Source organism: Elgaria multicarinata, chromosome 1 (assembly GCF_023053635.1).
Source record: "Elgaria multicarinata webbii isolate HBS135686 ecotype San Diego chromosome 1, rElgMul1.1.pri, whole genome shotgun sequence".
NCBI classification, from domain to species: domain Eukaryota; kingdom Metazoa; phylum Chordata; class Lepidosauria; order Squamata; family Anguidae; genus Elgaria; species Elgaria multicarinata.
In genome coordinates this window covers 33,086,772-33,109,197 of record NC_086171.1, presented here as the reverse complement: position 1 = coordinate 33,109,197, position 22,426 = coordinate 33,086,772, and the positions used below count along the sequence as shown (strand labels likewise).

The 22,426-nt window shown below is 43.1% G+C and overlaps 1 protein-coding gene across 1 annotated transcript in view; it reads right to left on the bottom strand.

Annotated features, from left to right (window-relative positions):
- ADARB2 (adenosine deaminase RNA specific B2 (inactive)) overlaps nt 1–22,426 on the bottom strand; it is a 484,223-nt gene that overhangs the window by 162,745 nt on the left and 299,052 nt on the right. Inside the window, exon 3 of the mRNA XM_063125777.1 lies at nt 944–1,030. Within this exon, the coding sequence (XP_062981847.1) occupies nt 944–1,030 (87 nt within the window). The remainder of the gene's footprint in view (nt 1–943; nt 1,031–22,426) is intronic.

The following is a 22,426-nucleotide window of genomic DNA, read 5'->3' as shown; positions in this document are numbered from 1 at the left end:
ATTCTCCGGGTGCCTACTCCAAGGGAAGCTCAGAGGATGGCAACAAGGGAGAGGACCTTTCAGTGGTGGCACACCAATTATGAAACAATTTTCTGATGAGGCTCGCCTGGCGCCAACATTGTTATCTTTTTGGCACCAGGTCAAGACTTTTCTCTTCTCCCAGGTATTTAACAACATATGCTGAGTTTTTACTTAACTGACCCCAGAATAGTTGTTTTAAATGGATATTGTCCATTTTTATGCTTTTTATGGTTTTAAATTTTGTATATTTGTTTTTAATATTCACTGTTTTTAATCTTTGTAAACCACCCAGGGAGCTTCGGCAATGGGGCGGTGGATAAATGTAAATACTAATACTAATAACCTTATCAATTGATTGGTTTGTATTACTAAACAGTGCCAAATTCAAAATGACAAAGCTTTCTATAAACAAATACTATGTAATGGATCCAACAGAAAGCATGCCAGAACACTATGGGTCAGAACCTAAAGGGAAAGTGAATAAAGAAGAGTTACCCAGGATTATTGGTTATCCCACCCAATCCTAGTTATGTGGGCGACCACTCAAAACCTGAACAATGATGACTTGATTGAATGATTGATTGCATTGATTTCCTCCAAGGAACTCAAGGCAGCATACATATTCCTCCTCCTCTCCATTTCTATCCTCACAACAACAACCCTTGTGGGGTAGGTTGGGCTGAGAATCTGTGTGACCTTCCATGGCTGAGTGGGGACTAGAACCCGGATCTCCCGACTCCCCAGTCCAACAATCCTGGCTTTTTGCTGGGCCAAAAATAGTGGATTTTGAACTGGCTCTTATAGGCTGTGTATAAGCCCCAAATGCGAGATTTCTATTGTATGCTAGCCCCACACACATATTACACAGTGCTTCCTATTGGCTTTACTATTCACCTCCATATGAAGAAGAGAAACTGCTTACTTAAATTGTCTTCGTCTTCCATATTTGCTGCACCTGGACTTAGATACTTGAAGGGTGCGATGAAAGTCGACAAAATGCTGACTTTTTCTGCAATGACAGAGAGAGAGAGAGAGAGAGAGAGAGAGAGAACATACTTAGGAAATGTGAGGTTTTCTTCAGGTTGCTTTTCTTAGCTAAGGCAATTGGAATGCTTCTTTGGCATCAATTTTACCGTAACGCCCAACTACAACCAAGCATCAGTAAGTGTGTTAGCTTACATTTGGCCCTTGCTGCCCTTGTCTCACCCTCCCAAATCACCTCCCCAGCCCCACTCCTCCTCCTCTGTTACCTTCACCACTTGCAAAATGTACACTATAAGGTCCTAGGGCCCAGGGATCCAATCTTATGTCACACTTTGTAGCACCATGTACATTTGTGCCATTGTAAAATAATAATAATAATTTCTTATGGATGGATGCTCTATGACTTCTGCATAGTTTCAAACTGAACATCTCTTTTGATTTCCTGTATTCTTGATGGGGCCTTCATATACAATATGCAACACATTGTAAACATATTGCTTTTTGATCAGTCAGCTCCCTTCCACATTCTTTTACAGATTGTTTCAACACTTTACATACAAATCCCTTCCTTCCACTGGTTGGATGCTAGTAATCCCTTCACACAAGTTGCTAGCAGAGCATACTCTGCATGTTAAGGATTCCCATGTTTGTTGCTCTGTGGTAAACACTTGTATCAGACAGTAGGAGTCTTCAGTAATATCTTTAACCAGCTTAACAATCCTTTCACCCAAAGACAATAAAGTTCAAGAGATGCTTTCATTGCATGCAGTAAGCTGCTATGTCCAGACACCTTAGAAATTCAGTGGCTCAGTTCTGTTGAAACATCATGGATAGTTATTATTTTATTATTTTTATTATTGCCTTTGCATCCCACCTCTTTTTCTCTTGCAAGGAACTCAAGGTGGTTTATATAACCCCTTCCTCTCCATTTTATCCTCACAACAACTCTGAGGTAGTTTAGGCTGAGAGTCAGTGACCATTCCACAATCACCCAGTGAGCTTCATGGCCAACTGAGGGACTTGAACCTGGATTTCCCGAGTCCCAGTCCAACACTCTAACCACTATACCACACTGGGTGTCACCTGAGAATGAGCATGGAAGGAGCCTCAGGCATATTTGCTCTCTCCTTTCCTTGCACCCTTCAATTCCCTCCCTTCCTTGTTTGTGGCAAGGTTTGCCATTACATCCTATCCAGCAAGCTATCGTTTATGCTTGACCTGCAAGCAGAATGGTAAACAAAGGTTATCTAGTTTGCAAGGCAACCGCAAACCATAGATTTTCCAATTCAATGTGATGGCAAATTATAGTTTTACACACACACGGAGGAAGGGAATTATTATTATATGAAGAGATGAGAGGGTGAGGGGGAGAATGCATGAGCCTGAGGTTCCTTCCAGGCTGATGTTCACAGTGCCAAATCATGGTCTGAGGTGTTTCCAGATGGGGGGCTCCTACTGCCATCAATCTAAACACATCCATAACAATGATGATCTAGAATAATATTTATTTATTTATTTATTTATTGCATTTCTATACCACCCAATAGCCGAAGCTCTCTGAGCGGTTCAGAAAAATTGAAACCATCAAATACAATATAGAACAACAAACCACAATATAAAAGCCACCATATAAAAGTACAATATAAAAGAACAACCAGGATAAAACCGAGCAGAGATTTATTCAGATTTAAAATACAGATTTAAAACAGCAAAGTTAAAAGATTGAGATGATAAACGATTAAAATACTATGAAAATAAAAAAGGTCTTTACCTGGTGTTGAAAAGAGTATAATGTAGGCGCCAGGTGAACCTCTCTAGTACCATAAATTAACACAATAAAACCTAACGATACACATGAACTCGTGTGTGTAAAAACATCAACACATCTATACATCTAAAGAAACAAAATATCTATGTACCATATACTTGTAAAGTGCTGATGTTGATGTATGTGAGGGCCAGAAGCAAATATACAGTGGTGGCCAAAATTGTGGACACTTTTTGAAATTTTGATATTTTGCAACTTTGCACGCTTATAGAAAATGTTCTGTTTCATGAAATTCAAATGTTTATATATCAATTGAACAACCTGATTCATGTAATACAACAATGCTGCTTCTTTTCCTGGGTGTCCAATCAACTCTTTTCTTTGGTGCCATTGCAATATTTATGATGTACGTAGTACACTTTTAATTTGAGAAATACTTCAAATAGTCACACAGTCTCCAATTGCACTTCAGTTACAGAACAAACAGCAAAACTGACTTTCCTCAACTTGAAACATGATGTATCACAGCTACTGCCATGTGATTGGTCCTCAGAACAAGGACTGTGATTGGCCAGTAGGGTTTGCAATTCCAATCCGCTTCTTTACTCAATCACACCTGTGTTTGTTTTTAGACTAAAGTAAGCATAACGTTTTTTGTACTGCAGATATTTGCATTCTGTTTTTTTGTATTGAATTCAGCATTAAATTCTCTTTCAATTGATATATAAACATTTGAAATTCGTGAAACAGAACATTTTCTATAAGCATGCAAAGTTGCAAAACATGAAAATTTCAAAAAGTGTCCACAATTTTGGCCACCGCTGTATCCTGGTCATTTGGTTTTGGGTGGATTTTTTTGGGGTGGGTGGGAACAAAGATAAGATCCAAACAGTGGAGGCTGCTGGCCTCAATTTCTGGGTTTCAGTCAGAACCAGCCAAAACTCTAAAGGAGCTATCCAAGGTCTATCGCCCAAATAGGCTCATCACCTTGGATAGGTCTGCTATAGTCCAGGCTGGTTCTGACTGAAACCGGAATGGATTCACAGCCCCACTCTCAGTAGAGCCACCAGCCTCCATTAGGTTAATTATGTCACTTTGTACAAGAACTTACTCATGAGCCATAAGTATTTTCATGAAGAAGGGCCTCAACATCCATTTTCACTTAAACACAGTGTGGTTAAACTTAATGACAATGTTTTTTCAATATGGTCACACTTGCAATGAAATCCAGTAATACCAATTCTAAGTAAGTAACAACGGTTGATTTCCCATGAGGGAAATGGGAAAGAGGCTGGGAAGAGAGTTCAGATGCTGCATGCTTGATGTGAGGGACGTGAACGTGTGAACGGACTCCACTAAAAAGCATTTGTTTCAGGTGATGGGAGGTCATACATCAGTGATACATCTCTCCCATACTATAATGGAAAGATAGTTACTGATGGTCCTGGCATTAGGCAAGGACACATCCCTATAGAGAAAGGAGCTTGATCTACCACAGGTATAGGCAACCTGTCTTCCACATGTTTTGGAGGACAACTCCTGTAATCCCTGTCCATTTGCCATGCTGGCTAGTATTTATGGAAAATATAGTCCAAAACATCTTGATAGTGCTAGGTTGCCAATCAGTGATCATGAGGGGATCTACACTAGTCGAGTTAGAACGTGTCTTACTGTTTTTAAGTGTGCGTTTGATGGTATTTTGCCACATGACGTTCAGTTTGTGACATTTTATTGTTGTCTGTTCTCCAGTTTTTATTTTGAAGTTCTCTGAAATAAATCGTTCTATTTGGTATGATGTGGCCGATTTCATCATATTAAATGGGTTTCCTGTATTTCTTAATTAGCCAATCGCATTCCTGGGGGCCATGTTTATGTAATTTCCACGCCCAAAGTTGAAGCCATTTTTTCTTTCAAGCCTCTTTTTTGTAGACACTTTTAGTTTCACTTTTGGGAGGCTGCTTGCTGGATTGTTTGCCGGTGGAAGATTCTCGTAGAGAAGAGGAAGTGGGAGGGGAAATTGGCAGACGGGGGAAAAAAATAAATGGATTTCTTTTCTTAGTGTGGCCAAAAGGAATGCATTCCCACGGAAAGAGAAAAGTAAGTAAACGTTTTAAAAACTGCTATGTTTTAAATCGTTCAAAAACAAAACGGTCAATGACTGTAAAAACAACGTTTCATATACTAGTGTAGATCCCCTCCTACACGATACAGTGCTCAGATTATAGGAGAAGAGGTGGGACAAAGCTTTAATGAAACTCGTTAGCCACATTACACACCTCTGTAGCATTCTAAAAAACAACAAAAAACAGTAGCTAGGGAAGCCAGAACAAAAGGTAAGAAAACTGTGCCCCTTTGCCCCTCCCCTGAAATTCGAGCAGTGCTATAGCTTACAGAATATTATTAATGGAGCCTTGATTTAAGGAAACCGAGGAAGAATGGAAAATGCAGCAGTTTCTCACCCTAGTTCTCATAAATATTTGGACACGTGGCATGCTCTTTTTGCATAGAAGTTAATGAGTGCTATTAATAATTGTGTTTTGAAACATTCTCTGAATACACGGCAAGGATTAGACAGATGGTGACCGGTAGTTTGCCACATCAGCATTAATGATGTTTTACTGAATTGCCGCCATTATCATTGTATTCTAATTGATTACTCTAAGCTATTTTGCATGTGGGAGATTTGCATGATGGGATTGTTTTAAATAGAGAAATGGGAAGGGAGGGAATTCACACGGGATTCCAGATGGACCCCCTGAGCAAGTCCTTAAGGATATCTGCATCCTTAAGAGTTCCACATTCCTTCTTTTGCCGTACCCTTCCCAGTAAAGTGTGGTTTAGGCTCTAGATGTGGGCTGAGTGACACTCAAGACACTTTAGATTTAGCACAACAGTTTGCTAGAATATTAAAACAACCAAATTATAAGTAAATGCATTTAGTCAATAGAGCTGGAGTGATACAAAGGCATTAAAAGAAAAGTTGTAAAAACACACGTTCCTTTATCCCTAGCTGCAGATACTTCTTCCTCATGCTCTTGCCTTTTTCTGCCCTTTCTCTTCGGCTGGCTCTCTCCCTTTATCCCACCTTCCCCCCATAACTGAAAGTACCATTTCAAACATGAAGAAATGAAACTTAATTTAGGAATTGGAACTTAACTGGTAGATGAATCTTAACTGGAAAAATGAAACTACTCTTCTCATAAATACCCATTCCCAACAGAAAAACATCAGGCCTGACCTTCTATATATTTGCACTTCTAAGCTGAATGCTTATGGGGCCTTCTTGGACAAGGCATCCTGTTATGTGGGGGCACATATTTTGCTCAAGTGAAAGAGGCCACAGCTAGACCTAAGGTTTATCCTGGGACCATCCAGGGTTCGCCCCTGTCTGAGCACTGGATCCCCTGTGTGTCACCTAGATGAACAGGTTTGACCACTGGACAATCCAGGGATAAACCTTAGGTCTAGCTATGGCCAGAGAGAGAGGGACTTCCCACTTCAGGGAATAGAGCTTCTGTAGTTCACAGATTGGAGACAAGATTTCCTGTTTCTCTCAATGTTTGTTTGCTTATTTATTTATTTATTACACTTATATACTGCTCCCATAGCCAGGAATCTCTGGGCGGTTTACAGAGATTCTAAAATTGAGATAAAAACAAGTATACAAAATTTAAAACTCTAAAACACAGAACATACACACATAAAGCATTAAAACCGATTAAAAACTAAACATGTGGGTGATTAAGATGTGCCGCCGTGTGCCTGGGCAAAAAGGAAAGTCTTAACATGGCGCCGGAAAGATAGCAGCGTTGGTGCCAGGCGAGCCTCGTCAGGGAGATCATTTCACAGTCTGGGGGCCACCACCGAAAAGGCCCTATCCCTCGTTGCCACACTCCAAGCCTCTCTCGGAGTAGGCACCCGGAGGAGGACCTTAGATGTTGAATGTAGTGACCGGGTATATTCACGTTGGGAGAGGCGTTCCATCAGGTATTGTGGTCCCAAGCTGTGTAAGGCTTTATAGGTCAAAACCAGCACCTTGAATTGGGCTCGGAAACATACAGGCAGCCAGTGCAAGTGGACCAGAGCAGGTGTTATATGGTCAAACCTTCTGGTTCCCGAAATCAATCTGGCCGCTGCATTTTGCACGAGCTGCAGCTTCCAAACCGTCTTCAAAGGCAGCCCTACGTAGAGTGCATTGCAATAATCTAACTTGGAGGTTACCAGAGCATGGACAATTGAAGCCAGGTTATCCCTGTCTAGATAGGGGCGTAGCTGGGCCATGAACCAGAGTTTGTAGAAGGCACTCCGTGCCACTGAGGTCACCTGAGCCTCAAGTGACAATGATGGATCTAAAAGAACCCCCAAGCTACGAACCTGCTCCTTCAGAGTGAGTGCAATCCCATCCAGAACTGGTAGAACACCCCCCATCCTGTCAGTGGAGTCACCTACTACCAGCATCTCAGTCTTGTCTGGATTGAGTCTCAGTTTATTAGCCCTCATCCAGTTCATTGTCGCAGCCAGGCACCGGTTCAACACATCCACAGCCTCTCCTGCTGAAGATGAAAAGGAGAAATAGAGCTGCGAGTCGTCAGCATACTGATGACAGCATACGCCAAAGCTCCGGATGACCGCCCCCAGCGGCTTCATGTAAATGTTAAACAACATGGGGGACAAAACCGACCCCTGCGGGACCCCATACTTGAGAGTCCACGGGGCCGAGTAATGTTTCCCAAGCACCACCTTCTGTAACTGACTCGCCAAATAAGAGCGGAACCACTGCAGAGCAGTACCTCCCACTCCCAGCTCAGCGAGTCGTCCCAGAAGGATACCATGGTCAATGGTATCGAAAGCCGCTGAGAGGTCGAGAAGCCGCTGCCATAAAACATACATACATGCACCATAAATGTACATGAAACTCATAAATGACATCAAAGAATCAGCTGCAATTCAAACACAGAAACCACTAATAGTAAAAAAAAAAAAAAAAACCTGCTGCAATGGTTGGGTCTTAAACGCCCATCTAAATTCAAGAAAAGGATGAATCTACTGGATTCTCCCCCGTGAGGGCATGGCCCGTTTTTAGCACTACTACTGCAGAAAAGACCTTGTCTCTTGTGTCCAGTGCAATACCTAGAGCAAAGGCCCTGTAGCTGATCTTACATCTGGCGCAAATGCTTCAGAGAGAAGTTAGTTCTCACTCAATTCAGAAGGGTTCTGTATTGGTGAATGACATTTTTGTTTTATTTTTGATAACACTGACTTCTCTTCCTCTAAACTGAACCAACACGCATAAGTCTACAAGCCATGTTTCATTCCTCAAAGTATATTGGAAAAAAGAGAGAAGAAAAGTAAAAGAAGGGTCAATGCTTAAAAGACTTGGGAGAAAACACATTATTTGTTGACTGTTAATACAGCTTCAGCCAAACCACTGAGAAATATAATACTGTGTAATCCTCGCTCAGTGGTGGAGGTGCCCATAAAGTGATAATAACTCAAGCTATTTTATCTCTTTGTGTTCTCAGGCTAGGTGACAGAAGGGAGGGGGGAAGACACTCTTGAAACCAAATTAAATAGTTTTAGATCTAATTTTAGTAGCCTGAACCCTATTTCAGATTGATTTCTATGGAATCTAATAGATGGCAACACATACACTCCTTTGCCTTTCTTATTGAAAATCCAGTGCACGTGCTGATAAACTTATTTTGCTGTTTACTAGAAGTAATAAAAAACTAATATTTCACAATGCATGCCTTGTTCTGTAAATGGCCGCTCATTTTTAAGCTGGAGTGGGTTCTTATGAAGTGCTGAAGGATTGCTAGTGAGAGCTATCTACTCAAATGTCTATTTACATTCGTTTGTGGAAACCGTTGCTAAAACACACTTCTTTTATATTTAGTGGGATGCTCAGAGTTTCAGGACAGTGCATGATATAAAGCAATAACGTATCAGAGGTGCAGTGTTTAAATGATCTTCCCATTATGGTAGGGTGACCAACTGTCAGGATTTCCCCGGATTTGTCCTGGTTTTTGTTCTTTCCATGATGTCAGGGGGGATTTTCTATAATTTTCAATAATGTCCTGGAATGACACACTTTCCCCTTTAAGGCTGCCATTAGCATGGCAGGAGGGAATGACATGCTTTCTTGAGGCACATCATTCCCCCAACCCGAGCTCCAATTGAGGTCTTAAAGGGGAAAGTGGGTCATTCGTGGACATTATAGAAAAGGCCCCAATTGGAGTGGATGGTGGTGGTGCAGAATGAAATCCTTTCCCCTCCTCCACTCCAGTCGGGTTCTTTAAGGTGACGGGGGAATAACGTACTTTCTGCAGGACTCAGAAAGCTGCTTCCCCACACACACGCTAGGTGTCCTCTTTTTTGGTTTCCCAAATATGGTCACCCTACATTATGGTCAGGTGTTTGTCTTGGTCACTATGGGTAATGCCCAATTAACTGCAAAATTACCAGTTCTCAGCCTACCAATAGTCTGATACGTTCTTCACAGAACTTGACTATTATTATTTATTTATTTATTTATTTATTTATTTATATAGCACCATCAATGTACATGGTGCTGTACAGAGTAAAACAGTAAATAGCGAGACCCTGCCGCATGGGCTTACATTCTAATAAAACCATGATAAAACAATGAGTTCCTGCTGTTATCTTTCTACATGAATCAGGATTAGTCCAAGTCATTCTATTGCCTGGGACCTAGTAGCAAATGATACCCCTCACTATCAAGGTGCATAATATCCAAAACTAGTCCCATTATTTTAGCACTTGAGTCTGAAAACCCACAAACACCTCTCTCCCTTCAACAAATTGTTGAAATTTTATTTATTTCATTTCATTTCTATATTGCCCAATAGCCAAAACTCTGTGGGTGGTTCACAAAATGTGTTAAAAATAAACTAAAATTATAACAAATAATAATAAAGTATTAAATTAAATAGTTAACCATTTGCTGCTCCCTTTTTGACACCCAAAATCAGTGGTCTGAGATGGCTGTCTCACTCTGTCTAATACTAGGACTGGCCCTCCTTAATTCCTTTGTCCCTGGGGGCAGCGTTTCTAGATTTTCTTTAACACATCGTTCTCCATATGCATGAGGATTTCCACTTTCGAGACCAATGCAACTGATGTAATTATCAAAATGAACTTTATGTACTAAAACTCTACATGCTTGACCAGTGCAATCCTTACCACAGTCAGTAACTAAGCACCAAAGCAAACCAAAGGTGGGAAGGACAAGTGAGTAATAAAAGAAAGCTAAACAAACAAGCACTTCCCAATTCAGGCAGAAAGAAAAAAACAGTACTATCTCCATAAATTTATTCAAAAAGTGGGCAAATACAATGACATACAAAACTGTACTACAAGAATAAACATATACAGTATCCAAAAATACTGTAGACAAAGTGCCTGCTGTTATCTCAGTTTGGAAATCTCGCTCAGCCAGAAAAAGCTGTCGAAACAAAAATAGCCAAGAGGACTCAGCACAAAAAATTGAAGCTAATACAAAATATACACAATACTAAGTGCTTATGCTCACATACAGCATTGTCTGACAACTAAGCACACCAACTCTTCCTTCTAGTAGGTATATCACTCTAGCCTAGTTCTCACGGACCTGGGGAAAACGCTGTTCGAGCTGTATCATTTCAAACTGGATGGGGTGGGGGTGGATTTCAAGTGATGACCTGCCACCTATTGGATAACTGATCATGTTATCCAAAGGAGGAAGTTACCGATTGGGTAACTGATCATGCATACTGTGGCACATGCTCTCTCCACATGTACCACTGTAAGCCCAAAGACTCTGTTCAAGCATTCAATAAACCTGCATTAGTGGAGTCCCCCCCTTATATGTGTCATTACCTTTAAAGTAGGGTGACCATATGAAAAGGAGGACAGGGCTCTTGTATCTTTAACAGTTGTATTGAAAAGGAAATTTCAGCAGGTGTCATTTGTATATATGGGGAACCTGGTGAACTTTCCTCTTCATCACAGCAGTAAAAGTTGCAGGTGCCCTGCCCTCTTTTAAATCTGGTCACTCTAGTATAGCTCCTGCACCTTTAACTGTTGTGATGAAGAGGGAATTTCACCAGGTTCTCCATATATACAAATGACACCTGCTGGAATTCCCTTTTCTATGCAACTGTTAAATATACAGGAGCCCTGTCCTCCTTTTCATATGGTCACCATATTTAAAGCCCTACATGGTTTGGGTCCAGGTTACCTGTGGGATCGCCTTCTCCCATATGATCCACCCCGCACACTCAGGTCCTCTAGGGAGAACTTACTTCAGTCAGCCAAAACTAAGCTGACAACTGTTACCAAGAGGACCTTTTCTTCTGTTTCCCCCAGACTGTGGAAGGCCTGCCGGAGGAGATTCGTCAACTTAACTCTCTCTCTGAATTTAAGACAGCTTTAAAGACTAGCCTTTTCCGGCAGGCCTACCCAGATGAATGTGAAACCAAGAATTTTTAAGATGTGTTGATTTGTTGTACTAATGTTGTTCCATGCCTCGATCCAAAGGGAGAGGCAGGTAAGAAATAAATAAATTATTATTATCATCATCATCCTTTTTATTCAGCCTTCTGGTACGTTCTTTACCACAGTGTGTAGTGCTCATTATTGCTCCCTCTGATAGCCTGAGAGAATGCATCCTTGACTAGGGTGACCAACTGTCAGGATTTCCCCGGATTTGTCCTGGTTTTTGTTCTTTCCATGGTGTCAGGGGGGATTTTCTATAATTTTCAATAATGTCCTGGAATGACACACCTTCCTCTTTAAGGCTGCCATTAGCATGGCAGGAGGGAATGACATGCTTTCTTGAGGCACATCATTCCCCCACCCTGAGCTCCAATTGAGGTCTTAAAGGGGAAAGTGGGTCATTCGTGGACATTATAGAAAAGGCCCCAACTGGAGTGGATGGTGGTGGTGCAGAATGAAATCCTTTCCCCTCCTCCACTCCAATCGGGTTGTTTAAGGTGGCGGGGGAATAACGTACTTTCTGCAGGACTCAGAAAGCTGCTTCCCACCACACACACTAGGTGTTCTCTTTTTTGGTTTCCCAAATATGGTCACCCTATCCTTGACTATTTCTGTATACTACACATACCTTATTGTGGAACTAGCTGAGGGTGGGTAGAGGTGTGTGCACTTTTTATTTTATAATTTCTTTCCCATTCTGTCCTTGCAGCCTGTCTGACCGCTTGTGCTTTCTGGAAAGCCATGTAAAGGACATAAGCTGGACTTCCACCCTTAGGGCTTTCCAATGTGGCTGCCTGATGAGCGCTTGAAAGGTGAGAGAGATGTTTTTGGTTTTGTTTGGTTCATATTAAACATCATTTGAAGAAGTAGCTGAAGAGAATGGGATAAAAATGATAAAGGGCTTGCGCCCGCCAGCCCACCACCTCTTTAAGTAAGCTAAGCACTGAAGTCCTACACCCTGAGAAATTTCTCAGAAATTCTCAAAATACCCATGAAAGTGGCAGAAAAATGACTGCCTCTTTCCCAGGGAAATGAAGAAGTTGCAAGAGGGCAGTTGGGCTTCTGGCACTAATCTGAACTAATAATAATAATACAATTGATTTATATAGCGCTTTATTACAAAGTGATGTACATAAATGAAATAGCTCCGCAGTTTACAAAACTACAATAAATACAATAATCCTAATAGAAAACTTTAGAGCTTTGGCTATTGGGCGGTATAAAAATGTAATAAATAAAAAATAAATAAAATAATAATAATGAACTGGATTAAAAGAATATAACAATAAAAGCTTAAAATGTAAAAAAAAAACATACAAAATATATAGTGACCACCACAAGGGCCATCAGCATGCGCTATCTCAGGAACAACCAGCCAACCCGCTCTATTAAAAAAGAAAGGTGTTCAAACCTTTCTTGAACACTTCCAAGCTGTTGGTTAACCGCAGTAGAAGGGGGAGTGAATTCCACAGCTGTGGCATGAGGTCCTGGAATGCCCAATTCCAGGACACCGCAGTCCATGAGGTAGAATGGAGCTCATGTAAATTTGGAAAGTAGAAGTACAGCCATCCTGTTGCAAGTGGCCAAATTAAGCTGCCGCTAAAACAAAAATACCCCCTCTCTTTCACACTTCTGTCAATGTTTTCTTACCCCGAGGGAAATCTTTCTCTGTCTACAAACACATTCTAAAATAGAGAGGATTTTTTTTTTGTCCTCTGAAACATTAGCAGCCTAGGTTGTTCGTAATCTCTTGAAGACTGCAATCCCACACATTTATCTGAGAATAAGCCCCATTGAACTCAATGGGATTTACTCCTGCGTATGCATACATAGGATTACTCTGCCAGTGTTTGCTCCAAAATTGTCCTTGCATTTTGAGCCCCAAAAAGCCTGCAGATGGGAGAAAACAAAGTGATGATATTCTTTTGACATAAGGATTTTATTTTTTAAAAAAATATTTTCCGGAAGATCCAGGCAGAGCTCTGGGTGACCTGAAAATCTTAACAAGCTTGCTTGCTTCTGATTGCTTCATTTCTGAAGAGATTGACTATGTTTTTCTTTACTGTTCTGTCCCCCTTTTTGCAATTTGAACCATAGTAGAGAAGCCTGTGCACATTCTAATTAACAGAATCTGCATTAACTGACTTACAGCTCCTTGGTCCTAAAAGTGACAGACACGGCTAGCTAAACAGCAGATTAACAATGTAATATTGATTTTTGGTTTTGCTCTGAAATCCAACTCTCCCAGAAAAGCTGGCTTCCATCACTTTAAACCGGGGTGGGAATATAACTAATCACACATACTGATCCTAAGCACATTTACTTGGAAGCAGGCCCAGAACGAAGTTTCAAAACGTTTGGCCCTTGGCAAACATATGTTACCTGGGCCTAAGACATAACATGAACAATAGAACTGATGGCCAAAGATTATGATGGTGAACTATGATAGTGAAGTATGTGGGAGACCAGGATATCCCGCCCATTGGTTTATGGACTATCAAATCATCCATACAAGAATGTTGTTAATGTGTGGGACAGCCACTACTGTTGTCACAACATTTTGGACATTCATTCTGGAAAGCCCTCTATTTGAGGGTGTCCTCTTTTCGAAGAGCTATCCAATCCCAGTCCAGTTTAAAAATTAAGAACTCTAAGAAGGGAGAGCTTCAGCACCAGGTCCACTTCTGAAATCTCTTCATTGGCTTCCAATTCACTCCAGAATCCAATATAAACTTCTCCTGCTGACCTTCAAAGCTCTTCACGGTCTAGCTCCTGCCTATCTCTCCTCTCTCATCTCACACTATCGCCCCGCTCGTGCTCTCCGCTCCTCTGATGCCATGCTTCTCGCCTGCCCTAGGACCTCCACTTCCCTTACTCGGCTTCGTCCTTTTTCTTCTGCTGCCCCTTACGCCTGGAACGCTCTTCCAGAACACTTGAGAACTACAAACTCAATCACTGCTTTTAAAACTCAGCTAAAAACTTTTCTTTTCCCTATAGCCTTCAAATATTGAGTTTGTTCTGACTCTATACTGTTAGCTTCTCCCTACCCGGTGCCTGTTTACACTTCCCTGTGCCTGTTTGCATTCTCCTTCCCTCTTTATTGTTTACTACAACTTATTAGATTGTAAGCCTATGCGGCAGGGTCTTGCTATTTACTGTGTTATCTGTACAGCACCATGTACATTGATGGTGCTATATAAATAAATAAATAATAATAATAATAATAACAAACTAGAGGTGTACAAAATTGCATGGTGTGGATAGTGGGGTCATCCCACGAAGCTGATTGGTGGGAGATTAAGGACAGATAAAAGGAAGTACATCTTCACACAGTGCATAGTTAAACTATGGAATTTATTGCCACAAAGACATAGTAATGGTTACCAGTTTGGATGGCTTTAAAAGGGGGTTAGACTAATTAGGGTGACCACATGAAAAGGAGGACAGGGCCCCTGTATGTTTAACAGTTGCATAGAAAAGGGAATTTCAGCAGGTGTCATTTGTATGCATGCAGCACCGGGTGAAATTCCCTCTTCATCACAACAGTTAAAGCTGCATGAGCCATACCCTCGTTTGTATCTGGTCACACTAGTGTAGTTAGAGCAACTTTAAATGTTGCGATGAAGAGGGAATTTCACCAGGTTCCCCATATATACAAATGACACCTCCTGAAATTTCCATTTCAATACAACTATTAAAAATACAGGAGCCCTGTCCTCCTTTTCATAGGGTCACCCTAGGTTAAACAGATTCCTGGAGGGGAAGGCTATCAATGGCAACTAGTCCTAGTGGCTATATGCAACCTCTAGGATCAGAGGCAATATGCCTATGTACACCAGTTGTTGGGGAACATGGGCAGGAAGGTGCTGTTGCACTTATGTCTTGCTTGTGGGTTTTCTCTGGGGCATCTGGTTGGCTACCATGTGAATATAGTGCTGGACTAGATGGATCCTTGGTCTGATCCAGGAGGGCTCTTCTTATGATATATTCCCCACCAAAGTGAGATATATTGTATTTCTGTTTAAGTTACAGTCATTCTTTCTACACTTGCATCTCTACATAAACATTAGTATATGCAAATGCTATGCAAATCCGTGATCTTTTATGCCCTCTTTTTTGGCAGTGTGGAAGTGGGCACCCTAAGAAAGTGATTGCCTGAGCTCCATGTCTCTTGTTGAGCTTCAGGCACCTGCTTTGCTTGCAGGTTCAATCTCCGGCATCTCCAGGTAGGACTGCAAAAAATCCTGCTTGAAAACCCTGTAGAGCTGCTGCCAGTCAGTGCTGACAATACTGGCCTAAATGGACCCATGGTCTGACTCAATATAAGGCAGATTCTTACGTTCCCATGCTCTCTTCCCACTGATTTGTAGTCTGCATAGCCAGAGCTGACTCACTGCTGTTTGTCTTTTATGTACTGCTTCTGAAAGGTACAGTAAGTGATTAGTGATTAAAGGCTCTCTGTTTAATCCTGTATCCACTACAGACTGGGGGAGGTATGACCTTCTTCTCTTGTACTTTTGCAATAATGCATATTTAACCCTAATCCTCTCCCGGCCTCCGTTTTATACTGTGAGTTGATCTTTTGCTGCTCATTCCATTTCTGGAGTCTCTTAAAAGGGCAAGATGTTAAATGGCTTTGCCAGTGCGTTCTTAAAAGGGGCGGCGTCGGCAGCGTGCTAATCTGCTTAAGACGGGTGAAGGCATGCAAACAATGGATTGACTTTTAGCTTTTCACACTAGAAACTGGGTGGGGTGGGGAAGATGTCCCTCTGGGAGCAGGAGTGATGTGGAATGGGAGGACCCGGCCATGATCTCACGCTTGCCTTTGCGTGGCCTGTTCCTACAGGAAAATAACCCAGCTTGCATGTACTGAGGACCAGTTTATGTGACTCCATGGGTCTTGTGGGAGATCAGGGGGAGACCTGAGCACGTCAGTCAACTGCGGTCCAAAGAGGGAGCAGCAGGAGCGCTGGCGACACCAAAAAGGAAGTCTCCTCGCACCTATAGGCCACTGCTGGTCAGCCATATTCCCTGACCTCTGCAAATGTTTTGGGGTTGGCCTGCTTGCCTCTTGAGCAACTGTGAGCGTTTCTCTTCTTGCTAAAGACAGACTGCTTTGGGTTTCCTCCTCCTCCTTGTCTAACTTTGCCTTTCCTTCCCTTCAACTGTGTAGAAGCCGGGCAACCATTCCTCCTGGCTTATTTTCTCCATATTGTTGCATGCTCAGGTCCACAACCCTATGAAGGAATTTCAGTGCGAGCCAGATGCCAACACTGCAACTGTACCAGCCGTTTCCTCGATGGCCGCAGCCTTTTTCTTTTCACTTCATAGGGTCACTTCAGAGGGTCATAGAATCATAGAACAGTAGAGTTGGAAGGGGCCTATAAGGCCATCGAATCCATTCTCCTGCTCAGTGTCAGGAACCAAGATTTGCCTCAGGCCATGAGGAACTTTGGGCCACAAGCCAGATGTGGCGCACTGGGGTCTCCTGCCTTCCAGCCTCTTCCTTGCCCAACCCCCTCTCCCCAGCCAAAAGGTCTCCTTTCCAATCAGCAGCTGATCAGAGCTAAGCCCTTTCCTCTGCCCCAGCGCTGAGAGAAACTCCCTGGATCAGGAAAGAGGGCCTCTCTCCCCCAACGCTGGGGCAGAGGAAAGGGCTCTGTAACAGATTGGATAAGCCCCTTCCCCTGCTCAGTGCCGAGAAAGGGACCGTAAAATGCTCACGTTTCGCTTGCATGCAAGTGAAATGAGGCCTTTTTGTGCTTCATACTGCTCAAGACAACATTTAAAAAATGTTTTTCTTCAGGATGTGGGGGCATAGTGGCTGCAACAGAGGGTGCAGCAGGGCTTCATGCAGAGGGAAAATCCCTCCCCTTCTGCAGCTCATTTGCATGGATCAGCTGGGGAGATAGGGTTGGAAGTGTGTTCACGTGTGTGTATGTGTGTGTGTATGGTCTGCCTGTGTTTGAATGGTGTGTGTCTCTGAGCATGTGAGAATGTAGGGGTACATACCAGCAGTTGTTCCACCTTGGGCAGTTGCCTTGCCCACCCTCATGCCCTGGCCTTGGCCAATTCGATTCTTGAGTAAAAAAAAAAATGCTTCCCTATCCATGATTTATAGGATCTCCTGAGTCTGACACCCTGCTGAGGGTGCTGTAGTACTACCCTCTGGCCATCTGCTGTGGTGGCGCTATAGCACAGCAGAGAGCTGGCCCGCAGTTCCCTCCTCCATCCATCAAATTGCCACAGTAGGCCAGAAAGCCTAGCTGTTCTGGTCCCTGTCTCAAGGGGGAAGCTTTCAATGGCCGTATGAATTCCTTCCGTGATGAAGCACACCATTTACCTTTCTTTCCCCCGACCCCACAAATGCCATTCCATTCTTTCCAACTGTTTCTATATTCCTGATATGGTAGAAGAACAGCAACGAAACTGTCGGCCAACCTTGATTAAAATAAATAAATAATGGGCCTGTTCAGACAACATGCTAAACCATGATTAGCGCCGCTAACCCTTTTGCAGCAAGTGATTAGTGAGCATGGTTAAACCATGGTTATGTAGCCACCATGGTTAGGAAAAAAGCCATTCACATGACACACTAAGCTATCATGATTAGTTCAAAATGCTTAACCATCATGGCTTAGTGTGTTGTCTGAACACAGCCATTCACATTACTGGACAAACATAGTGTGAAAGAGCAGGAAGTACCCTGAATTTAGGGTGACCATATGAAAAGGAGGACAGGGCTCTTGTATCTTTAACAGTTGCCTAGAAAAGGGAATTTCAGCAGGTGTCATTTGTATGCATGCAGCACCTGGTGAAATTCCCTCTTCATCACAACAGTTAAAGGTGCAGGAGCTATACTAGAGTGACCAGATTTAAAAGAGGGCAGGACACCTGCAGCTTTTACTGTTGTGATGAAGAGGAAATTTCCCCAGATTCCCCATAAATACAAATGACACCTGCTGAAATTTCCTTTTCAATAGAACTGTTAAAGATACAGGAGCCCAGTCCTCCTTTTCATATGGTCACCATACCTGAATTTCCAAACTATGCCGTATTCTGAGGAAGCCTTAGTAAGCTCTCTTGCAGACAACCGTCCCCCCTCCGCCTCGCTCTTTCAGATGGCTGGAGGTTTGTGGTGCTTGGCGAACTCTGAGAAGAAGGTTAACATTCAGAAAGAAATGGCAGCAATGGATGACGTGCGACTCCCATCAGTGATAATAATTTTGGTCCTTTTCCATTGGGCCGTCCGTATCCGCTTTTGAGTGTTAACGGAGTCCAATCATTTTCTGGAGGATGACTTAGCTTATTTTGAGAGCTGTTTTGCACTGCTGCTTATGCACGGTCTGTCAGAGTTAGCCCTTGCAAAACCTTGCAATACTTTTCGTGTGATTTGGGACAGGTGTAAATAAAAGAACAAGAACGACATGCCTTGCTTGTGGGCAGTTTTATAGCGAGGCTTATACCGCGCAGCAACAGATCCCCATTTTGAAGGATGAGAAAATTGGGCTAATCTGATGCTGTGAGCCGAGGAGGCTGCCTGCAGTGATAGATTGAAGCAGACTTATTAGAACCGGAGGGGCCTTGGGATTTGTTTAAAAAATTATTTCCTGGATTGCAAAGGACACAAAAAGATGCAAAAGGCAGGCATGTGAAAGGAGAAATGGCATCGCTCCATAAAAGAAATGCCCTGTTGCTGGTAGAGGCTGGTGGCTCTGGTGAATCCACTCCAGGTTTTAGTCAGAACCACTCAGTACTTTGCAGGACCTGTTGCTGAAACTCAAGTTCCATAGTGGTGGTATAGTGGAGCCATGGCTCACAGGACCAAAAATGCCAGGACTTTTTAATTAGCAGGGAAGCCCTCAAGACACCTGTTCCTTCGGAGCTTAGTCTGCTTACGGTGACCATATGAAAAGGAGGACTGGGCTCCTGTATCTTTAACAGTTGTATTGAAAAGGAAATTTCAGCAGGTGTCATTTGTATTTATGGGGAATCTGGGGAAATTTCCTCTTCATCACAACAGTAAAAGCTGCAGGTGCCCTGCCCTCTTTTAAATCTGGTCACTCTAGTATAGCTCCTGCACCTTTAACTGTTGTGATGAAGAGGGAATTTCACCAGGTGCTGCATGCATACAAATGACACCTGCTGAAATTCCCTTTTCTATGCAACTGTTAAAGATACAAGAGCCCTGTCCTCCTTTTCATATGGTCACCCTAAGTCTGCTGCAATGCAAAGTATTTTGAGGTAGGTTGGTCTTGAAAGGGCAACCATTAGGTTTACAAAATACATATATAATACAGAGGGAGAGGGAGAGAGAGAGAGAGTTATTTTGCTCTCTCCTTGGGAGCAGAGGTAGCTCTATATTTGTGGAAAACAGGGCAGTGATCCCCTGCTTGTCCCCCATCTACTTGTATCAGAAAATTTTCCCCCACAACCAGGTACATTTGCTTCACTACTACCATGTGCCACATGTGGTCTTCTCCTGTACTTCTCCGGCAATGTCAGTAAAATATTGAGCACCTGCCCTGTTCTCTGCCCCACCAGCCCCAATGGGCACCAGCCACCACTGCTTGGGAGACTAGTTGTGGGGACTAATAGGATGAGCACCTGTACTTCAGAATTTCCCACTACACTCCTAACCACAAGAATCTCCCTGGTACAAATGTTAAAGCGATGATCTGCATGAGAATGACAAGCCAGCTTTACTAGGGCTCTGGCTGACCGTGCATAAGAACCTCAGAGGAGCCCTGCTATGTCAGACCCCTGGGCCATGTGACCTGGCATTCCATTGCCAACAATGGCCATCCAGATGCCTCTTGGAAGCCCACAAGCAGGTTTTAATGGCAATGGCTCTCTTCTTCCAGTGCTCCCCAGCCGCTGGTACTCAAAAGGCATGTGAACCTACAGTTTGTTTATGCCGTCATGACTATGGAGCTTCCTTCTATGAATTGGTATAGGCGTGTGCAAGGGGTGTGCCGGGTGTGCCCAGGCACACCCTAATGTCTCAAGCAATAAATGCCAAACTGAGGGGGGCTTTGTATAGGGATCCAGAGGGAGATCCAGTCACAATGGGAACAGTCCTCCAGCTGCTCTCTGGCTGCTCTGCCACACCAAAGAACTACTGCCTCTGAGAGAGCACTGTTGCTCCTGGAAGCAGCAGCGAAAAGGAACCCATTCGCTGGGAGCCTCCCTGCCATGAGCCATGCTTCAAAGAGGCCAAGAGGAGGGCCACCGAAGGCTAATATCCCCTCGTAAGCCTCTCCTCTGGCCAGTATCACCACACTGCCCCACCAATGCTGGGACTTCAGGAGCATCTCCTCATCCCACTCCCAACAGCAATGGCCCTCTTGCGGTCAGGCAAGCCAAACGCGGAGTAGGGCATTAGTGTCTACAGTGTCTAATAAATAAATGAATAAAAATAATGTCCTTTATGATTGAGTATTCAATAAATGTTCACCTTTTTTAAAAAAAGAATCCCTGGGTGCACCCCCTAATGAAATGTGCTGCCCACGCCTGTGTGCATTAGTATAATCCTCCTTTAAAGCAATCTAAAGTCAGTGACCATCACCACTTGTGGCTATGAATTCCGTGTACCGATTATGCCCTGTATGAAGAAATGCTGCTTTTTGGTCTGTCCTGAATTTCCTGCCAATCAGTTGCATTTGATCCTTGTCTTAGGGAAGAGAGAGAGAGGGAGGGAGAGAGAGAGAGAGAGAGACCGAGACCGAGACCGAGACCAAGACCGAGACCGAGACCTAAGTGGCTTGTCATAAAAGCCTAGAAAAAGATGGGCTAGGAGGTACAAGGTCTACCATAGCAGAAGCGAGAGGCCCGAGAAAGTAGCAGGGTTAGCAGAAAAGCAAGGGGGCATAAGAAATGAAGGTTGGGATGTGAGACAGGAAGTGGTCTAAAGGAATAAAGGGGTGGAGACCAGAGGGGGGAGTTTGAGATGAAAAGGTACTCTGGAGAGAGGACAAGCTGAGAGGAGAGCTGCATATAGCCATGCTCAGCAGAGATGAGGAAAAGTATGAATAACAGAAGGAGCAGTTGTTCTAGTATATATTACAGACACGTGTCTGATAATGATGATCTATAATCCAGTCGGGTTTAAACAGTTCTTTGAGGAACAACGCGTTCCTGGCTTCCCTGCTGAAATGCCCATAAAGCCCAATTAGGTTTATAACTTTGCATTGAATTAAATATGTTATTTTACACAAGCGCTTACAAAAGACTCCTAAGTATCCAATAACCATTTTCTTTATTCCCTTGTTAGCAGCTGACACTTTGGCGATGCTCAGGCGCACGCCAAGTTGATTTAGGGCATTGATTTCTCAGCTGGCACGCATCCCTCCATCCTCAGACAGAACTGATTAGCTTAGCAGGAAAACAACACTTAACTTGGTATTGTCTTTTGGATTTTGTTTGTCTTCCTCTGGAGGATGGTTGCAATGGCAGCTGCTAGCTGGGACAGACCTTCTGATTAAGTGGCATATTTTCTTCTTTTCAGAGGATGCATACAACCAGAAATCGGCCCTCCGCGAATGGAGAATCAGTCAAACACTGTTTTTCTGTGTGCTCCATTGCACAATCAGATGGTTGTTTAACTGAGAGTCTCATTGGTTTTAATTGCAAGATATGGTACACAAGTGACCACAGATGGCTTATCAGGTTCCAGCCCAGAGAGGGCTCCTGCACCTTTAACATTTATTTATTTATTTCATTTATATCCTGCCTTTTTTCTTCCAAAGAACCCAATCCTCTCCATTTTACGCTCACAACAACAACCCTGTGAGGTAGGTTGGGCTGAGAGTCGGTGACTGGCCCAAAGTCACACAGTGAGTTTCCATGGCTGAGTGGGGACTAGAACCCAGATCTCCTGGTTCCCAGTCCAACACTCTAACCACTACATCACACTGGCTTATCACTTCAGGACATCTGGTTATGCATGTTAGATTCCATTGGCCGCATTCCATTTCGAAGAAGCTCTTTGGGGTGGTGGTGCATTTTAACGGTGGGCGGAGCCAAATGCAAAAGTGGGCAGGGCTAAGCATACTAGCATATTTTTTGCTTAAAGCTGTTACTGCTGGTAACTAAGCCTTAGTTATGGCTGACAACCATTACCCAGAGGACCTTCTCTTCTGCTGCTCCCAGACTGTG